This window comes from Mobula hypostoma, chromosome 2 (genome assembly GCF_963921235.1).
Source record: "Mobula hypostoma chromosome 2, sMobHyp1.1, whole genome shotgun sequence".
Classification (NCBI taxonomy): domain Eukaryota; kingdom Metazoa; phylum Chordata; class Chondrichthyes; order Myliobatiformes; family Myliobatidae; genus Mobula; species Mobula hypostoma.
In genome coordinates, this window is record NC_086098.1 from 236,718,974 (window position 1) to 236,738,458 (window position 19,485).

At 48.1% G+C, this 19,485-nt stretch overlaps 1 protein-coding gene across 1 annotated transcript in view; it reads right to left on the reverse strand.

The window, feature by feature from the left end:
- Positions 1 to 4,910: 4,910 nt before the first annotated feature.
- The window catches only part of LOC134342951 (semaphorin-4A-like), a 116,590-nt gene continuing 102,015 nt past the window's right edge, over positions 4,911 to 19,485 (reverse strand). Inside the window, exons 13-17 of the mRNA XM_063041683.1 lie at positions 16,367 to 16,556; positions 16,146 to 16,261; positions 12,864 to 13,024; positions 11,938 to 12,044; positions 4,911 to 7,421 (exon numbers count right to left, since the gene is read on the reverse strand). Coding sequence (XP_062897753.1) covers positions 6,778 to 7,421; positions 11,938 to 12,044; positions 12,864 to 13,024; positions 16,146 to 16,261; positions 16,367 to 16,556 — 1,218 coding nt within the window. The 3' untranslated portion in view covers positions 4,911 to 6,777. The remainder of the gene's footprint in view (positions 7,422 to 11,937; positions 12,045 to 12,863; positions 13,025 to 16,145; positions 16,262 to 16,366; positions 16,557 to 19,485) is intronic.

Sequence of the window (19,485 nt, forward strand, 5' to 3'; positions counted from 1 at the left end):
CACTCCCCCCGTACACGAGGTCAGTCTCCTCCTTGGGACCCAGCTGGTGAATCTTGTCTCTAGAGGAGGCACACCCGTCCTTGGGTAAGGAGATCAGAACTTTCCACAACACCCCAGTGTAGTGTCCGCACGACTTTGTACAAATGCAGGGAGACTTCTTTACTCTTCTATTAAATCTTTTCATTGCAACTCGTCGATTCAGGAACAGTTTCTTTCCCTCTGCCATCCGATTTCTGAATGGACACTACCTCACTACTCTTTTGAAAATTTTTATTTTTCTTTACTTACTTAACTATTTAATATATATATATTTACTGCAATTCACTGTTTTCCCTCTGTTATTATGTATTGCATTGTACTGCTGCCACAAAGACAACAAATTTCATGACAACACACACACAAAATGCTGGAGAAACTCAGCAGGCTGGGCAGCATCATTGGGAAAAGAGTAAACAGTCGACGTTTCGGTCCGAGATCCTTCATCACAACTGGAGAAAAAAGATGGGAAGCCAGAGTAAGAAGGTGGTGGTAGGGGAGAAAAAAAAATACAGGGGGAGGTAAAACCGCGAGGGGGGGGGTGGAATAAAGAGCTGGGAAGTCGATTGGTGGAAGAGGTAAGGGGAATCTGTTAGGACAGAAGGCCATGGAAGAAAGGGAAGGGGGATGGAGCTCCAGAGAGGGGTGATGGGCAGGTAAGGAGATAAGGTGAGAGGTGTAGTGTAGGTAGCTGTGAGAGTCAGTGTGTTTATAAAACACATCAGTAGATAAGCTGCCTTCGGAGATCGAGAAAGAGGAGGAAGGTGTTGGAAATGAACCAGGTAAATTGGAGGGCAGGATGGAAGTTGAAGGCAAAGTTGATGAAGTCGACGAGCTCCACATGGGTGCAGGAAGCAACACCAATGCATTCACCAATGTAGCATTGGAAAAATTGTGGAGAAATACCAGTATAGAGTTGGAACCGTCTATGTAGCTGACAAAAAGGCAGGCATAGCTGGGACCCATGTGGATGTCCATTTCCATATTCATATCACATATCAGTGATACTAAACCTGATTCTGATTCCGAATTAACACTCTTCTTGCCTTCCTAATGGCCTTCAATGACAGGTGTACCCGAGCTCTCACCATTACTTGTGTACAGGCACCCCCTGGTCCCCGAATGGCAACAACATTCGATCTCTTACCAGTTTAGAAACATTCTGCTCTAGGCACCAGTGGGGCGGCACTGTAGTGCAGCAGTTATCACAGGGCCAGTTCAACTCTGCCAATGTCTGTAATGAGTTTGTATGTTCTCCTGTGACCATGTGGGTCTCCGGGTGCTCCAGTTTTCTCCTACATTCCAAAGACGTACGGGTTAAGTTGTGGGCATTTGCAGGCTACCCTCAGCACATCCTCAGACTGTGTTGGTCGTTGACGCAAATGAACACACTTCACTGTATGTTTCGATGTACATATTACATATAAAGCTAAATCTCGTACTTGTCCACATCAGGTACTGCTTTCTATATTTTGCCCACTTCTGTTGCTTCTCCATATCCCCCGATTTGGCCCCCAACCCCCGTGCATTAATTCAGTATCGACAGTAATCTTGGAATGAAGACACATGGTGCCAGCAGCAGAAGCCCAACAATTAATCCCCGTGGGACACACGAATCGGAGCCAGAAAATACAGGTATCACTGAGGAGGCAGAGTGGGGTGGAAGTTGGAGGGGTGATCTAACGATTCTGCTCAGACGCACCAGCGTCAGGATCACACCCAGATCCTTCAACAGCTAGACCAGAACTGCGTGCAGTACAAAAGTGTTGCTAGAATACATTTGGTATATTGTGTTCAGTTCCTGTTGTATCATTATGGGAAGGATATGAAAGCTTTAGCGAGGGTGCAGAGGAGATTTACCATTATACTGCCTGGATTAGAGAGCATGTCTGATGAGGATAGGTTGAATGAATTGGGGCTTTTCTCTTTGGAGCAAAGGAGGATGAGACGTGACTTTTTAGAGGTGTATAAGATGTTAAGAGGCATAGATTCTCATATGCTGGGCGTTGATGGCGGACCCAAATACAAGACACAGACACTGAAGTAGTAGGAACAGGACTTGGTTAGAGAGCTGGGCCAAGAACACAGACTTGGGCTAGGACATTGGCTAGACAAGCGGGATCTGACCAGGAACTGGGAACTAGGAGCCTGGGCTTGGACTCCGAGCCGGAGACTGAACAAGGACCTAGAACCTGGGTCTTGACTCGGGCTCGGACCCCAGATCAAGGTGAGGCTACAGGACAGAACGAGAGGCTCCTGGGCAAGACGAGGGAACTCCAGCACAGAGCGAAGCACATGGACAGGACGAGAACATGAAGCCTTGATTTGGTACTCAGGAACAGCCGAGCCTTGGACTTGGGACGACAGGAACCTCGGAACCTTGGACTTGCGACGACAGGAATGCAAAACATAGAGCCTTGGTCTTGGGGAGGACAGGAACACAGAGCCTTGGTCTAGAGCACGGGAACATGGAGCCTTGGACTTGAGAGACAGGAACACAGAGCCAGGACCCCTCCTTGGGAACAGGACTTGGGGCCGGGGCTCTACACAGAATACTGAACACGACGAGATGGTTCACAACACTAGGTAGCGGCAAACGGCCGGAACTACCTAGTGAACGCGTGGACACAGATACGGTTCCAACTCAACGATAGACAGTTCCTTATCTTGACACAGCAAGGCTCCGATGGTAGAACTTGACAAGGTTGCAGGCAAGGCTCCAGAAGGAAGGGGAAGGGAAGGGAACAGTCCAGCCTTAGGGTAACGGCAAAGACGGCCTGGCTTACCCAATGGAGGCAAGGACAGGAAGGGACAGATCCAACTGCAGGGTAACGGCAAAGACGGCCTGACTTACCCTACAGAGGCGAGGACGTGATACTGACAAGACGGACCAGCAACACACCCGAACCCAAGGCCACTTATATTCCCAGCCCCAAGACGAGCATCAGGTGCCTATGATTAAGCCCAACTGAAACAAGGGACAGCCGGAAGACACGGAGTCCAGAGTCCACGGACCAGACCATGAACCGGAACTCGGACCGGACCATGACAGTATCTCCCCCCACCCCAATGGGAGCCTCTGGGCTACCGAACAGGCTCTCCAAGACTAAGGACGACCTGGGTGGGTGGGTATACAATCAGAAGGGAACCCAGGATGACGAGAGTTAGACAACAGTGTCTGCATGGCTGGGTCCATGTATGGCTGGTTCGTTCTGTCATATGGGGGGCGTTGATGGCAGACCCAGTTGCAAGACACAGACACTGAAGTACTAGGAACAGGACTTGGTTAGAGCTGGGACAAGAACACAGACTTGGGCTAGGACATTGGCTAGGTAAGCAGGACCAGGTCCAGGAACTAGGAACTAGGAGCCTGAGCTTGGACTCTGAGCCGGAGACTGGACAAGGACCCAGAACCTGGGTCTTGACTGGGGCTCGGACCCCGGATCTAGGTGACAGGACAGAACGAGAGACTCCTGGGCAAGATGAGGGAACTCCAGCACAGAACGAGAACACAAAGCCTTGACTTGGTACTCGGGAACAGATGAGCCTTGGACTTGGGACAACTGGAACGCAAAACACAGAGCCTTGGTCTTGGGGAGGACAGGAACACAGCGCCTTGGTCTAAAGCACGGGAACACGGAGCCTTGGACTTGAGAGACAGGAACACAGGGATATAGAACACAGAGCCGGGGCCCCTCCTTGGTAACAGGACTTGGGGCTGGGGCTCTATACAGGATGCCGAACACGACGAGACAGTTACCACCACTAGGTAGCAGCAAATGGCCAGACTTACCTAGCGAAGGTGTGCACACAGGGACAGTTCCAACTCAACAACAGACAGTTCCTTATCTCGACACAGCAAGGCTCCGGTCTCGCTCTGGTGGTAGAACTTGACAAGGTTGCGGGCAAGGCTCCAGACACAGGTTGCAGGCAAGGTTCCAGAAAGAAGGGGAAGGGAAGGGAACAGTTAAGCCTCAGGGTAATGGAAAAGACAGCCTGGCTTACCCAATGGAGGCAAGGACAGATCCAACTGCAGGGTAACGGCAAAGACAGCCTGACTTACCCCACAGAGGCAAGGATGGGATTCTGACGAGATAAACCAGCAACCGAACCCAGGGCCACTTATATTCCCAGCCCCAAGACGAGCATCAGGTGCCTATGATTAAGTCCAACTGAAACAAGGGACAGCCAGAAGACTCGGAGTCTGGAGTCCACGGACCGGACCGTGAACTGGAACGCGGACTTCACGGACTGGACCATGACATAGATAGAGTGGACAGCCAGTGACTTTTTCCCAAGTGGAACTGGCTAATACCAGGGGGTGTAATTTTAAGTTGGTTGGAAGAAAGTATAGGAGGAATATCAGGTAGGTTTTTACACAGAGTGATGGGTGCATGGAACATGCTACCAAGGGTGGTAGTAGAGACAGCTACATTGAAGAGACTCTTAGTTATGCACATGGATGACAGAAAAATGGAGGGCTATGTAGGAGGGGAGGGTTAGATTGATTTTAGAGTTGGTTAAAAGTTTGGCACAACATCGTGGACCGAAATGCCTGTACTGTTCTATGACTGGAGACTGAATGTTAACCTGATGGGGACTACTGATGCAGATGTTGGCCGTTAGCCAGATGTTGTCCACTGCCTATTGACTCTATTTCTCTCTCCAGAGATGCTGCCTGTCTTGCTGAGTGTCCCAGAATCCGCAGTAGCTGTGCAGACGCTGATCATTGATATGCTGAGGCAGCAGCTGTTGGTAGGTACCCGCCACTTATTAAATGACAGACATACCAACTGTTGATGCAAATTGCAACATCAGCCATTGACTGCTGAGTGAGCTGTGATAACCAGACAGAATTTGATGTGATGCAGATGTTGAATACAGGGGTTAGGATTTTATTCCCTAGAACACAGGAGAATGAGGAGAGATTTGAAAGAAATATACAAAATTATGAGTGATGTAGACAGGGTAAATGCAAGCAGTCTTTTTCCACTGAGTGGAGGTCACACGTTGAGGGTGAAAGTTGAAATATTCTTCCTCAGAGAGTGGTTCGTGTGAAACAAACTGCCATAGGAAATGTTGGATGCGGGTTTGGTTGCAACATTTAAGGACGTTTGGATAAGTACATGGGTTTGCAGGACTTTGGTCCAGGTGTAGGTCAATGGGACTAAGTAGCGTAACAGTTTGGCATGGATTAGATGGACTAAAGGGCCTGTTTCTGTACGTAGTATTCCATGACAACCGATACAGATGTTGGGCACTGGATAGACAAAGACGGTTTAATGGATATCATTAACACAGGGCTTTATCTTTGCAGAAAGATGTTAGAAATGATTATACACTCGATTAATTTTGACAAGATAGCAACTGGGTCCTGCAGGATGTTTGACCAAGGACACGGACGACCCGTATTCTCTGGATGCATTCCCTTGCTCATTACCCTCGTGTTCATGGACCGTGCTGTCGACAAGGAGCCTCTCCCAAAGCCTCCCCACCATCCCAAGCTCCTCCCCGCAATCACCTGGACTCCCAGCTTGGTCCCGGTGGCTGGCTCTCCCGCAGACCTTCACCATCCCATCAAAATCAACTCGTTTTCAACATTGGCACCTCAGTGTACAGTGAGGACTCCAGCTGTTCCCACCTCCCATTCACCTTGTATAGTTGTACCCTTTGGGGGAGGAAGGGGTGACAGATTCTACCAAACTCACTTTGACTTGATGAGGATGACTGTCTCCCCTTGTCCTACTTGGAGTCAATACCTCCCCACCAGTCAACACAATTAAGGACTTTTCCCACCCTGGATTCTATCTTCTCTACCCCACCACCCCCAACCATCCTACAGAAGATACACAAGCCTGAGAACATGTGTCACGAGGTTCGAGGATATACTTGGAATATTATGAGCAGTTTTGTGCCCCTTTTCTAAGAAAGAATGTGCTGGCATTGGAGATGGTCCAGTGGAGGTTCATGAGAATAAAATGGTTAACATATGGGGACTGCTTGATGGTTCTGGGCCTGTACTCACTGGAGTTTATAAGAATGAGGGGGCACCTCATTGAAACCCATTGCATATTGAATGGGCTAGATAAAATGGATGTAAAGAGGAGAACTGATTAGTAAGGGTGTCAAGGTTATGAGGAGAAGGCAGGAGCATAGGATTGAGGAGGATAATAAGACAGCCATGATGGAAAGGCATGATGTGATGGGCCAGATCACCTAATTTTCCTCCTATGTCTTACAGTCTTAGGAAAGTTTCTATCTTGCTGTAATCAGAATCAGACTCTTGAATGTACCAGTGATATGATAAAGATCTCCCAAACTACCTTGTTGTGGCCCTTGCACTTCATTGCCTACCTGCACTGCACGTAGAACAATATTGTTTTGTACATGTGTATGGAATGATTTACATGGACAGCACACAAACAGAAACTTTTCACTGTGTCCCGGTACAGGTGACAATTATAAACCCATTACCATAACACACGGCCCCTGCTGACTGGGCAAGGCTGGTAGCTGGGGAAGCAAAGACACCGCAGTGGGGAACTGTTCTGCCCACAGGGTTCTCTCACAGAAAAACTAGTGGATGAAGTCTCACCAAAACAGAAAGACCAGCCAGGATGGAGAGGGCAGCCGAGGCTTTGCCCTGATGTTAACCCTGGAACGTCAAAGTGCTTTCTCCCTCCCCACCTCCCACCCCATTTTGAAGTCGGCGGTTAGTGAAACCCTCCCATACCCCGTATCCTAAATGTCCACTTGTGTCTGGGAGTTGGATGAAGGAGTTCTGTTCCGGGGTTCGGAGCTGGCTGCTGGCTGTGACTTGGTGTCTCTGCCGACTACTCCTGTCTGTGTTGGGTAGGTGGTGCCACCCTCCGCAGTCTTGTTCAAGAGTGCTGACTCCAGCTCGCCCTCACTGACACCCAGATCCTCCGGCCGCAACTCGGCGCCATGCCCCACCCTTTTCTTTGCCCTCCAGTGACTACAGTAGCGGTTCAGAGCCAGGCCAGACACCAGCAGGACCATGGTGGCAAGGAGCACGCTGACTGCCACCAGCTCACCCAAGTAGGTGTGCGCGTGGGACGCCTGTCCTTCGCTGGCTGACCATGAGGCGTTCATCTCGCTCCCGGTCCGGGACACTCCAGCCAGCCGCAGCAAGTAACTGGCCACCAGGGTGCGGAACCCATTCTCCATAGCCCAGCACTCCCACAGCCCCTGGTGATTTCTGGTGGCAGCGAAGGAAATGCCATCGGGCTGGGGATTCAGGCCAGAGCTCAGCACTTCCATCCTGTCCCGAGTCCAGTTCAGTCGTGCCAGCCGCGATCTCACCTTACACGGCAAGTGGACCCAGGAACCGACACACACCACCTTTTCCACCATGCTGTTTGCACCTGTGCCAGGGGGCGAGAGAGACACAGATTTACACAGTGCACAGAAAACCCCTTCAGCCCATCTTCTCCATGCAGCTTCATCCATACTAACCCAGTAACAGCCTCCCCTCCAAGAACCTTACCTACTCTTCCCACTTCCAACATAATTGAACACCCCTCCCATTTCAGTCACTCTCTCCTCCCCCCTCCCATGGGGCTGAAGATAGAAAAGCCTGAAAGCACATACCACCAAGCTCAAGGACAGCTTCTACCCTGCTGCTATAAGACTATTAAACGCTAAACTGAACTCTTGACCTCACAATCTACCTCTTTATGATCTTTCACCTTAAAGTTTATCTGCACTGCACTTTCTTTGTAGCTGTTACACCCAATCCTACATTGTTATTGTTTTACCTTGTACTCCCTCAATGCACTGTGTAGTAACTGGATCTGTGTGAATTGTATGCAAGACTGTGTTGTACTGCTGAACTTGGAAGACATGCTATGTTCGCACCGGATTGTGTGGCAACACTTGCGGCTGCCCCAAGTGCATCCTTGGGTGTGTTGGTTGTTAATGCAAATGACACATTTCATTGTATATTTCGATGTACATGTGCTATATCCGTTTGTAAATATGAACCTAAAATTTGAAAAACTTGTCACTGCATTTCACATTGTCACATATTATTGACAATAATAAATCTCTTAACTAAAAAAAAAGATGGGCTGGCATTGCAGAAGGACAAGACAAGGTTCATGAGAATGATCCCGGAAATGAAAGGGTTAACACATTTGGAGTGATTGATGGCTCTGGGCCTGTACTCATTTGAGTTTGGAAGAATGGTGGGCGGGGGAGGGGGGAGAGAATCTCATTGAAATCAATTGAATATTGAAAAGCTGAGATAGACTAGAAGTGGAGAGGATGTTTCCTATAGTGGGAGAGTCTAGGACCAGAAGGCACAGCCTCAGAATAAAGAGATATCCATTTAGAACAGAGATGAGGAGGGATTTCTTTAGCCAAAGGGATGTGAATCTATGGAATTAATTGACACATATGGCTGTGGATGCCAAGACACTGGGTATCTTTAAAGTGGAGGTTGACAGGTTCTTGATTAGTCAGGGCACCAAAGATTACAGGGAATAGGCAAGGAGAATGGGGTTGAAAGGGGTAATAAATAAGCCATGATGGAACAGCAGAGCAGACTCGATGGGCCAATTTATCTAATTCTGCTCCGCTGTCTTAAGGTCTAAACCAATAAACCAGATTGTTCCTCCTGTGAACTGATCATTACCTCAGCGCAAACAACCGGCCTTTTCTCCACAACCCTCACTGAACAGCCCTTTGTTGGAGGTACTGTCATGGTCCGGTTCGTGAAATCCACATTCCGGTTCATTTACCCTTGTTCCAGATTTTCCTGTTTACTCCGTTTCTGTTGAGCACTCAAATTGAGCCACATGATTCTCGTTTGGGCAGAATCATAAATACCTCCAGAGACGAGGGGTTGTTTGCTGGATTGTTCCAGTCTGAATCCCTTCCCTTCCTTCTGTTGCCTCGCCCGTAACCCTCGCTTGCACCTCGTCAGTCTCACCTTGGAGCAACCCACCGGTGGAAGGCTAGTGTAGTCTTCGAGATATAGATTTTGCTGTTCCGTAACCTGCTGAGGTTACTGGCCGCCTCGAGTCTTGGAGCCACCCTGGACCCAGCTCCCTTCCTGACCCTTGTCTCTGTTGGGTAAGCCAGGCTGTTTGCTGTTACCCTGTGGTTGGCCCTGTCCCTCCCCGTCCCGTGCCTCCGTCGGGTAAGCCAGGCCATTTGCCATTGCCCTGCAGTTGGTTCTGTCCCTCGCCTTCATCAGGTTAGAGTCTGCATCCTGCCCCGGAGTCCCCTCGAAGTACCCTTGCCCCAACATGTCCTCATCTAGCCTTCAAGACCCCCAGCCTGTCTCCAAGCTCCAGCCTTCAAGACCAAGACCTCAGCCTCAAGCCTTCAGCCTCTAGATCCCAGGCACATCCTGTCCTGTAGTCATGTCATGTCCTTGCCTGGTTCTGGGGCCCGAGCCCGAGGCAAGACCCAGGTTCTGGGTCCTTGTCCAGTCTCTGGCTCGGAGCCCAAGCCCAGGCTCCTAGTGCATAGTTCCCTGTCTTGTCCATGTACTAGCCCAAGTCTGCATTCTTGTCCCTGCTCCTGGTCTGAATCCTGTCACGTCCCTACTCTAGTCAAGTCCTGTTCCTTGTACTGCAGTGTCTGTGTCTTGCATTTGGGTCTGTTACCAGCGCCCCCATTATGACAGGTTCAGATCTTGTAGCTGACCACTGTGTCAATTCATCTTGGCAGCAGAGCTCTGGAGGTCTCTCACCCTTCAGGTGTGCAGCATTTCACACCCCGCTCCCTGTTTCCAATCTCTACTAACCACTGGGAATGGTCTTTGACCCACACGAACCACCCATTTACCTTCTGTATCTGTATCTGCTCACTTTGTTTAAGGGTTTGTTGGATGGCTCATGCACAGAGACAGGATAAGAGGGTGAGATTTTGGGAGGCCCTGTACTGATCTACATGATACATGATCCAGTACGCAAGCCAGGAAGTATGATATGGAGAGAAAGCTGTTGCACATGCAGCAGGCTCCCCCTCTCCATGCAGCTGATGAATCCAAAGGAATGGCAAATTGCAGAGCTGCTAGTTAGTGTTGAATTCAACGTAGGATTGCCTTAGGGCCTCCAGCTCCAGATTTTTCCTCAGGATATACTCCCTAAGCCTTCCCCTTGAGTGTGAATAGCCCCAAGTCAGCAGAAGTATGAGATCAGTTTTCCTTCTCCTAGCTGCCAACATGCTGACAAGCTCCATCTGCCCGGTGTGACTGGTTTTATGGCACCAGTGACCCACTTTTGCCCCTTCTCCTGTCAGTAGAAATGGTTCCACCAGGCTTAGTAACAGAATGACACGTGAAGGACTTGGATGTCAGAGGCTATTTGCAAAGTACACCATTGGGAGCATTTAATCAGTAGCAGGAGCGTATTCCCACTACTTCCCTTAAGGAACCAGTGGGGGTGGGGGTGGGGGCGGGGGGGGTGGTTTGAAGTGGCCAAGGCGGGTACAAATCCAACTCTTAAGAGGCATTTAGGTACCTAGAGGGTATTGGCTGAACTAGGACTAAAACAGAGGAAGCTGTGGTTGGCATAGGCCAGTTGGACCAAAGGGGCTGTTTCTGTGCTATATTAATCTATCAGTCCTGTTGAAGGGTCTCAGCCCGAAATGTCGACTGTTTATTCATTTTCACTGTGTTGCTGTATTATTCCCTGTTGCTCTCCCTTGAAATCTTCCTTCAAGTTGCTCTGTAACTATCCGAATTCCATGGACTGTAACCCAAAGTCCAAGGAGGTGCCCCTCTGAGGTCTGCCTCTTCCCCTCCAACTCATAGGCAGAATTCCCAGGGATGGGCTGTGGAGGGCAGTGGCCTGAAACAGGCCCTTCAGCCCAACTCGCCCATGCTGGTTATCTAAGCTAGTCCCATTTTTCCGTGTTTGGTCCATATCCCTCCGAATCTTTCCTATTCATGTACCTGCCCAAGTGTCTTCTAAATATTGTTATTGTACCCACCTGAATTCTTTCCATATACCCACTATCCTCTGTGTGTGGGGGGAGAAGTTGTCCCTCAAGTCCTCTTTAAATGTTTCTTCTCTCACCTTAAACTTGTGCCCTCTAGTTTTAGACTCCCTCACCTTGCGGAAAAGACTGTGACCTCCATCTTCTCTACTCTCTTCATGATTTTATAAACCCCTATAAGTTCACCTCTCAGCTTCCTTCACTCCAGCGAAAACAGTTCCAGCCTATCAATTAAAACTCAAATCCTCTCTGATCCCAGCAACAACCCCCTGTGTTTGTGTCTTTTCCAGTTTAGAGATGTCCTTCCTGTTGCTGGCGGACCAGAACTGCACACAGACCCTAATGCAGAGGTAATGTAATAACTCCACCTGTAGTCCAGCATCCTCCTGGCCTGTGTAAACACACACATGATACACGCAGGCACATATAGGCGCAGGCACATATAGGCACACACGCGCGCGTGCACAAAGAAGCATGCATGCATGCACACACACACGCACGCATGATTGCACACATACTGGTTAGAAGAATGAGGGGGGAATCTCATGAAAACCTATCAAATATTGAAAGGGTGATAGAGTGAGTACGGAGAGGGCACAGCCTCATTATAGAAGGATGTCTATTTAGAACAGAGATAAAGAGAAATTTCTTTAGCCAGAGGAAGGTGAGAGATGGCTGTGGAGGCCATTATCATTGGCTATATTTATATTTTCATTTATAAAGTGGAGGCTGGTAGGTTCTTGCTTAGTAAGGGCATCAAAGGTTATGGAGAGAAGGCTGGAGAATGGAGTTGAGGGGGATAAGTATGCACACACACATGTATGCAGAATACAATCTCGTCGTCGCCGCCACCACACACACAGTACCACCTCCCCCTGCCTCCACCCAAACACACATATCCCTCTAACCCAGCTCATCAGACCAACAGACCTGTCGCTCTTCCAATGGGTATCCGTGTCCTTGAATTGGCCTTCACAGGTTGGAATGAACACAGAGTGGCTGCGTCTGCCTTCTCAATGTCCTGCAACCAGTCTTGCCTTCAAAAGAAGTAAGATTTTTAGACAGAAAACACATCCTAATGAAATGACCCACAAAACGCTGTCACAAGCCTGAGGCTACTGAGGGATCAGTACAGACCAAGGAAAATTTACACAGGATTTGTCAGGAAGGAGAGAGAGAGAGAAAGAAAGAGAGGAGAAGATGGAGTGAAACTGAGAGGAAGGGGGAGAGAGAGAGACGAGAGGTGGGGAGGGAGAGTGACAAAGACAGAGAGATGGAGAGAAGGGGCAGAGGGAGAAAAAGGATGAGGCAGAAGGATTAGAGAAGCAATCAGACAGAGAGAACTGTCAGAGAGAGAGAGAAACACACACACAGACACAGAGACAATCAGACAGAGAGACAGAAATTGAGAGACAAGCACATATAGAGGGGGAATACAGATGAGGAGAAAGGGAAGGAAAGCTAGTAAGGAAGAGACTGGGACACTGAATTGGGATACTGCTCAGACTCTGGACACCCAGTCCAGGACATTTTGAGAGGGACACTGGGACTGGGGCACTCTTGGACCAGGACACAGGATATTCGACACTTGGACTTAGACACACTTCAGTTGGGACACTGGACATTAACAGGGATACCGGACATGGAGCAGGACACTCTCAAACCAGGACATTCTGACCACGGCTGGGCAATGGGTGCCCAAGGAAATCCTACCAGGGCACAGCACATTCAAACAGGGACAATGAACATTCGAATAGAACAGTGGATGCGGAGTGGGACACTCTTCGGCAGGGACAGTTGGACTATGACTGGGACCTGGGTGCCCATGCTTCTCCCTGCACCAGAGGAAGTATCACCTGTGTGTTTGGTTCCGTGTCTCCCTGCAGTTGAGGCTGCTGCTGTCCCAGGCACAGTAGGGATCCCTGGATAACACACACTCCCCACAGCTAGGATAGGCACTGCAGTTAGACACTGGCACCCTCAGAACACCTGTTGAAGATCCGATGTAGAGAACTCCCTGGAACAGGAGAGAAAACACACAGTATTGTCCACAACCCTTGTACTGCACTGGGAACAGAAACCATTCCCCTTAATTCCAACACTGGGCACATACCATCCAGACTGAGAGTACATCAGGATTCACATCCATCAGTGCATCTTTTTTTAACCTATTTTAACCTCTCTCCATCCTGTTCCATCACAAACTCCTGAGGTCAGACATAGAGTGAAGCTCCCTCCACACTGTCCTATTACACACTCCTGGGGCCAGACACAGAGTGAAGCTCCCTTTGCATCATCCCATCACACAATCTGGCCTTTGCCCTGTACATTTAAGTGTACAACCCCAAATCCTGGTTCACCCTAAACCTATGCCCTTTAAAGTACAGAATCAGGCCCTTTGGCCCATCTAGTCCATGTCGAACTAGTATTCTATCCGCAGCTGGACCATCACGCTCCATACCCCTCCCATTCATATACTTAAACAATGGAATCGAAACCATATGCAGTACTTCCACTGGCAGCTCATTTCATACTCTCACCAACCTCTGAGTACAGAGGTTCCACCTCATGTTCCTCTTAAACATTTTACCTTTCACCCTTAACCTATGATGTCTCTAGCCTTAATCAACCTCAATGGAAAAAGCCTTCTTGCATTTACCCTATCTTTTCCCCCTCATAATTTTGTATAAAGCATGATGGAACTCTGCTCAGTTCAGCCTCAGAACTGGCACAGTTTTGACGGGCTGATTGGCTATCCATGAAGTGGGGCCCTCGATATACTGCCCTTGTGTCTACTTTCCACGTCTAACCAGGTCAGCAGATGCTGTACCAGTCAAAGCAGTCCTCAATGGCGGGCTATTCGTCCATCACACCCATAAAGCTACCATTGCTGAGGTCTCTGCTTCAGGGACCAATTAACCAATTAACCTACCAACTGGTATATCTTTAGAATGTGGGAGGAAACCGGAGCACCCGGAGGAAATCGACGCAGTCATGGGGAGAACATATATCTCCTTATAGGCAGAGGAAGGAATTGAACCCATGTCACTGATATTGCAAAGCTTTGTGCCAACCACTACACTACCATGCTGCTAAAGTCAGATGTATCAGTATCACAGTGGAGTAAAGGGAATTACAGACGGATGAGAGAGGAACTGGCTGAAACTGATTGGAAAAGAACGCTGGCAGGGATGACAACACAGCAGCAGAGGCTGGAATTTCTGGGAGTAATTCGGAGGTGCAGGATATATACAACCCAAAGAGGAAGAAGTATTCTCGAGGCAGGATGGCACAACCCGTGGCTAACAAAAGAAGTCAAAGCTAACATAAAAGCCAAAGAGAGGACATGTAATAGAATAAAAATTAGTTTCGAAGTTGGAGGCTTGGGCAACTTTCAAATACCAACAGAAGAGAACTAAAAAAAGCAATTAAGAAAGTAGAGATGGAATGCAAAAGTAAGCTAACCAACAATATCAAGGAGGATGCCAAAAGCTTCTTTAGATACATAAAGTGTAAAAGAGAAACTGTGAAACTGGAAAACAATGCTAGTGAGGTAGTAATGGGGACAAGGAACTGAACATGTATTTTCGTCAGTCTTCACTGTGGGAGAAACTAGAAATCTGATGGGAGTTCCACTTGTCTGACTAACAGACCCCAATCAGTTAAGTTAGACAACCTCTCCTCCTCCACTCTCACCCTGAACACCGGCGTGCCTCAAGGCTGTGCGCTGAGCCCTCTTCTGTACTCCCTTTTCACCTATGACTGCGTTCCTGTACATGGTTCTAACTCCATAATCAAGTTCGCAGACGACACCACGGTGGTTGGTCTGATCAGGGGGGATGACGAGACGGCCTACAGGGACGAGGTCCAGCACCTGGCCGCGTGGTGTGCTGACAATAATCTGGCCCTTTACACCCAGAAGACCAAGGAGATCATTGTGGACTTCAGGCATGCTAGGAGTCACACTCACGTCCCCACCTACATCAATGGAACTGTAGTGAAGCGTGTATCAAGCTTCAAATTCCTTGATGTCCACATTTCCGAGGATCTCACCTGGTCCCTGAACTCCTCCATCCTGATCAAAAAGGCACTGTACTGCTGTACCATTGAGAGCATGCTCACCAACTGCATCTCAGTGTGGTATGGCAATTGTCCCGTATCGGACCGCAAAGCACTCCAGCATGTGGTGAAAACTGCCCAGCGGATTATCAGCACCCAATTGCCCACCATTGAGAACATCTACCATAAACGCTGCCTGGGCAGGGTGAAAAGCATTATCAGGGATGCATCTCACCCTAACCATGGACTTTTTACTCTCCTCCCATCTGGTAGGCGCTGCTGAACCTCTCATCACAGCGCTAAGCAGTATTGCATCCGTATTGTACTGTCTCAGTACTTTTATATTTGTGTGCTATAGCACTTTTTTTATTCGCAGTTATTTTGTAAATAACACTTCTTTGCATCTCTGGTCAGATGCTAAATGCATTTCATTGGCTTTGTATCTGTACTCGGCACAATGACAATAAAGTTTAATCTAATCTAAAATTGTCAGGGGTTTATGAAGTGTGTGAAGTTACTACTACTAAGGAGACAGGGGAGTGAGAGGTCTGAAGGTAGCCAAGTCACCTGGACCAGATGGTGTACACTCCAGTGTTCTGAAAGAGGTGGTGAAGAGATTGCAGAGGCATTAGTAATAATCTTTCAAGAATCACTAGTGGATGTTTCCTATAGTAGGGGAGTCTAAGACCAGAGGACAGAGCCTCAGAACAGAGGGGTGGCTTTTCGGAACAGAGATGAGGAGGAATTTCTTTAGCCAGAGAGTGGTTTATCTGTGGAACTCGTTGCCACAGGCAGCTGTGGAGGCTGAGTCACTGGGTATATTTAAGGCAGATGTTGATCAATTCATGATTAGTCAGGCATTAAGGAATGCAGGGAAAAGGCAGGAGATTGGAGCTGAGGGAAAATATGATGAAATGGCAGAGCAGACTTAATGGGCCAATTCTGCTTCTATATCTTATGATCTTATGGAGATGAGGTGAAGGGATAGGGGTGTTGCTCTCCGAACCACCCTCCTGCTAACCCGTACAGCTGCCACGTTGCTTAGAGCCCAGCCGTGCTGAACAAGGAGAGTGTCTTACCTTGGCTGGAGACAGGATGAGGCTGCGCACTACTCCTGGTGCTGGGGACAGCTGAATCTCCTCAATGATGTAACAGACATTGTTAACCGTCACAGCCTTGTGCAAGAAGCCACGGTCTGGTGGAGAAAGGGAACAGGGTTATGTCCAGCCATTCTCAATCTAAACTGGCTTCCCACAGCCCCATCACTCCTAGTGCAGCCCCTCGCAGGATATCGCCTCACCTGTAACCAGGAACATCACTCTGTGCTTCACAGCTCTGATGGATGTCACGCTGTCCACTGTGATTTTCACATACTGCTCCTGTACCCTGGTCAGCTGTGGCTGGCGCCCAAGCGGATGGACTACCGCGTCCATCAGGAAGACGTCCTTCAGCAGGTTGAGGGTGGAATCTGACGAGCTTGCTGTGTTACACTGCAGCACCCCAGCACACAGGAACAAGTCAAGGAGAAAAGTCATAATTAGTGTCAGTCCACACCAACTCGTGCAGAATTCCTTGCTCCATATATCCAGCTTATAATATCAATGTACTTTGATGTATGATGGGACAGTGCAGAGGGAGCTTCACTCTGTATCTGCTCCCAGGGGTGTGTGATGGGCAGTGTAGAGGGAGCTTCAATCTGTGTCTGACCTTGGGAGTGTGTGATGGAATGGTGTAGAGGGAGCTTCTCTTAATGTCTAACCCCTGTCTGGGAAGGTGATGGGACAGGTGGAGGGAGTTTACATTGTCTAATTCAGCTGGAAAACCAACTGTGTCAGGACTGTCATCACAGCTGTCATATACCAAAACTGGAGCCACTGGTGCTGCCTGTAACCTGCTAGAATTAAATGTGTGCTCTCTCCTCCATCACACCTGGGCTCACCCGGGCACTAACTCCAAACCTGAGTAACCCCTCCAGCTCTTACTGGAACTACATAAAGCAGCAGCAGGACACTGTGGCCCCTCCACTTAAGAAAGACCACCATCTCACTCAGGTTTTGAGGTCCTCTCAGATGTTCTTGGGTAAGGAGGGTTAGGCTAACAGGGAAAGATCCCAAAATCTATCAGTAGAAGGGCTAGAATCCCACCACCCAGTGGCTTACCATCTATCATGGTGACCTCTCCCAGCCCTGCATCAGTGCTCTCATACTATCTGCACACACTGCATTTCCTCTGAACTGTAACACTATATTTTGCATTCCTTTAAAGAGAGCAAAGTAGCACAGATATAGGCTCTTTGGCCCAACCAGTCCACACCGATCATGGAACTTAGCCAGTTAGCCCCAATTACCTGTGTTCAGCCCATATCCCTCTAAGCCCCGCTGCTCCATGATCCCATCCAAGTGCTTCTTAAATGATACTATTGTACCTGCCTCAACCACTTCCTCTGGCAGCTTGTTCCATGTACTCACCACCCCCTGCATGAAAAACTGCCCCTCAGATCCTTTTTAAATCTTGCCCTCTCATCCTAAATCTATGCCTTCTAGTTTTGGACCCCCTACCCTGGGGTAAAGGTCACAATCTACCTTATCCACACCTCTCATAACTTTAAACATTTCTATGAGGTTGTCCCTCGTTCTCATACAAGGAAGGCAAATGCAATGTTAGCATTAATTTTGGACTAGAATAAAAAAGGAAGAATGTAATGCTGAGGTTTTACATGGCATTTGTTGGGGCGCACTTGGTGTATTGTGAGCAATTTTGGGCTTCTTATCTAAGAAAAGATGTGCTGGCATTAGAGAGGGTCCTGAGGAAGTTCATGAGAATTATCCCAGGAATGAAAGGGTTAATGTATGAAGAACATTTATTGGCTCTGGGCCTGTAGTCACTGGAGTTTAGAAGAATGAGGAGGGATGTAATTGAAACCTATCAAATATTTTAAGACCCAGTTACAGAAGATGTTTCCTTTCAGAGTTGTTTAAGACCAGAGGGCATAGACTCAGAATAGACAGATGTCCATCATCAGGAAAATGGGATTCAGAGGAATAATAAATCAGCCATGATGGAATAGTGGAGCAGGCTCGATGGGACAAATGGCCTAATTCTAATTCTGCTCCAACGTCTTATGGTGTTACATTCCAAGGAATGAAGGCCTAGCTTGGCCAATATTTCCTAATAACTCATGCCCTCTTATGCCTGATCTCTCAGAGGACCACAAGTGTGTTTGGGAACCTGCGTGCCTCAATGACCTGGAGTTATGTTGGCTGGAGTCAGAGCCTTGTGCTTTGGCTCTTGGTAGGATCACCCATGCCAAACAGATCAAAGGGTAGAGGCTGGACTAAGAGTGGTCCGCTGGTCCTCCAGGTTCAGGGGTTCAACTCAGGGCTAATAACCCTGACTGGTCAAAGAAAAATTGCTAAGGAAACAGCAATGAAGAATCCTTTTATACAGATAGGACCTTCATTGCTGCCCTAAATGCCAGCAGCGTAATGGGCAGTAATTAAGAAGGATATGCCGGAGTTGTGTAAATTCTGTTGTTGGCTCTCCCTCTTGTGCTACCTCAATGATTTGCTAGCTCCCAAATGAAGCTTTTCACCATATCCCAGTGCATGTGACAATGATAAACCAATTACCAATAGACTTCAGAAATACTCATTTGGAGGAATTGATATCTGCACTGTTCAGGTTAAACACAAGCTGGGCTACAGAGCAAGAATCTGCTCAGTAAATCTATGTAACATGGTAAGGGGGGCAGTGTGAAAGTCCCAAGGTTGAAGGTGTAGTGGACAGCAAGGAATGCTATCAAAGCTTGCAACAGGATCTCGACCAGACGGAAAAATGTGCCAAAAACTGGCAAGTGAAATTTAAAGCAGACAAGTGTGAGGTGTTGCACGTTTGGAGGGCAAATCAGGGTAGGATTTACACAGTAAACAGTAGGGTAATGTGGAGTGTGGTAGGACAAAGGGATTCTGGAAAGTAGATCCATAATTCCTTGAAAATTGCATCAGAGATAGACTGGGCCATAAAGAGAGCTCTTGTCACATTGGCCTTCGTAAATCAAAGTATTGAGTACAGGAATTGGGATGTTATATTGAAGTCATACAAGCGTTCAGTAAGGTCTAATTTTGAGTATTGTGTCCAGTTCTGATCACATACCTACAGGAAAGATGTCAATAATCTTGAAAGAATGCAAAGAAAATTTACAAGGATGTTGCCAGACCTGAGGACCTGAGTTATAGGAAAAGGTTGAATTGGTTTCCCTGGAGAGTAGAAGAATGAGGGGAGATTTGATAGAGGTATACAAACATCTGAAGGCTATTGATAGGGTAAATGCAAGCAGGCTTTTTCCACTGAGGTTGGGTAAGACTAGAACTAGAGGTCATAGATTAAGGGTGAAAGGTGAAATATTTAAGAGGAAACTGA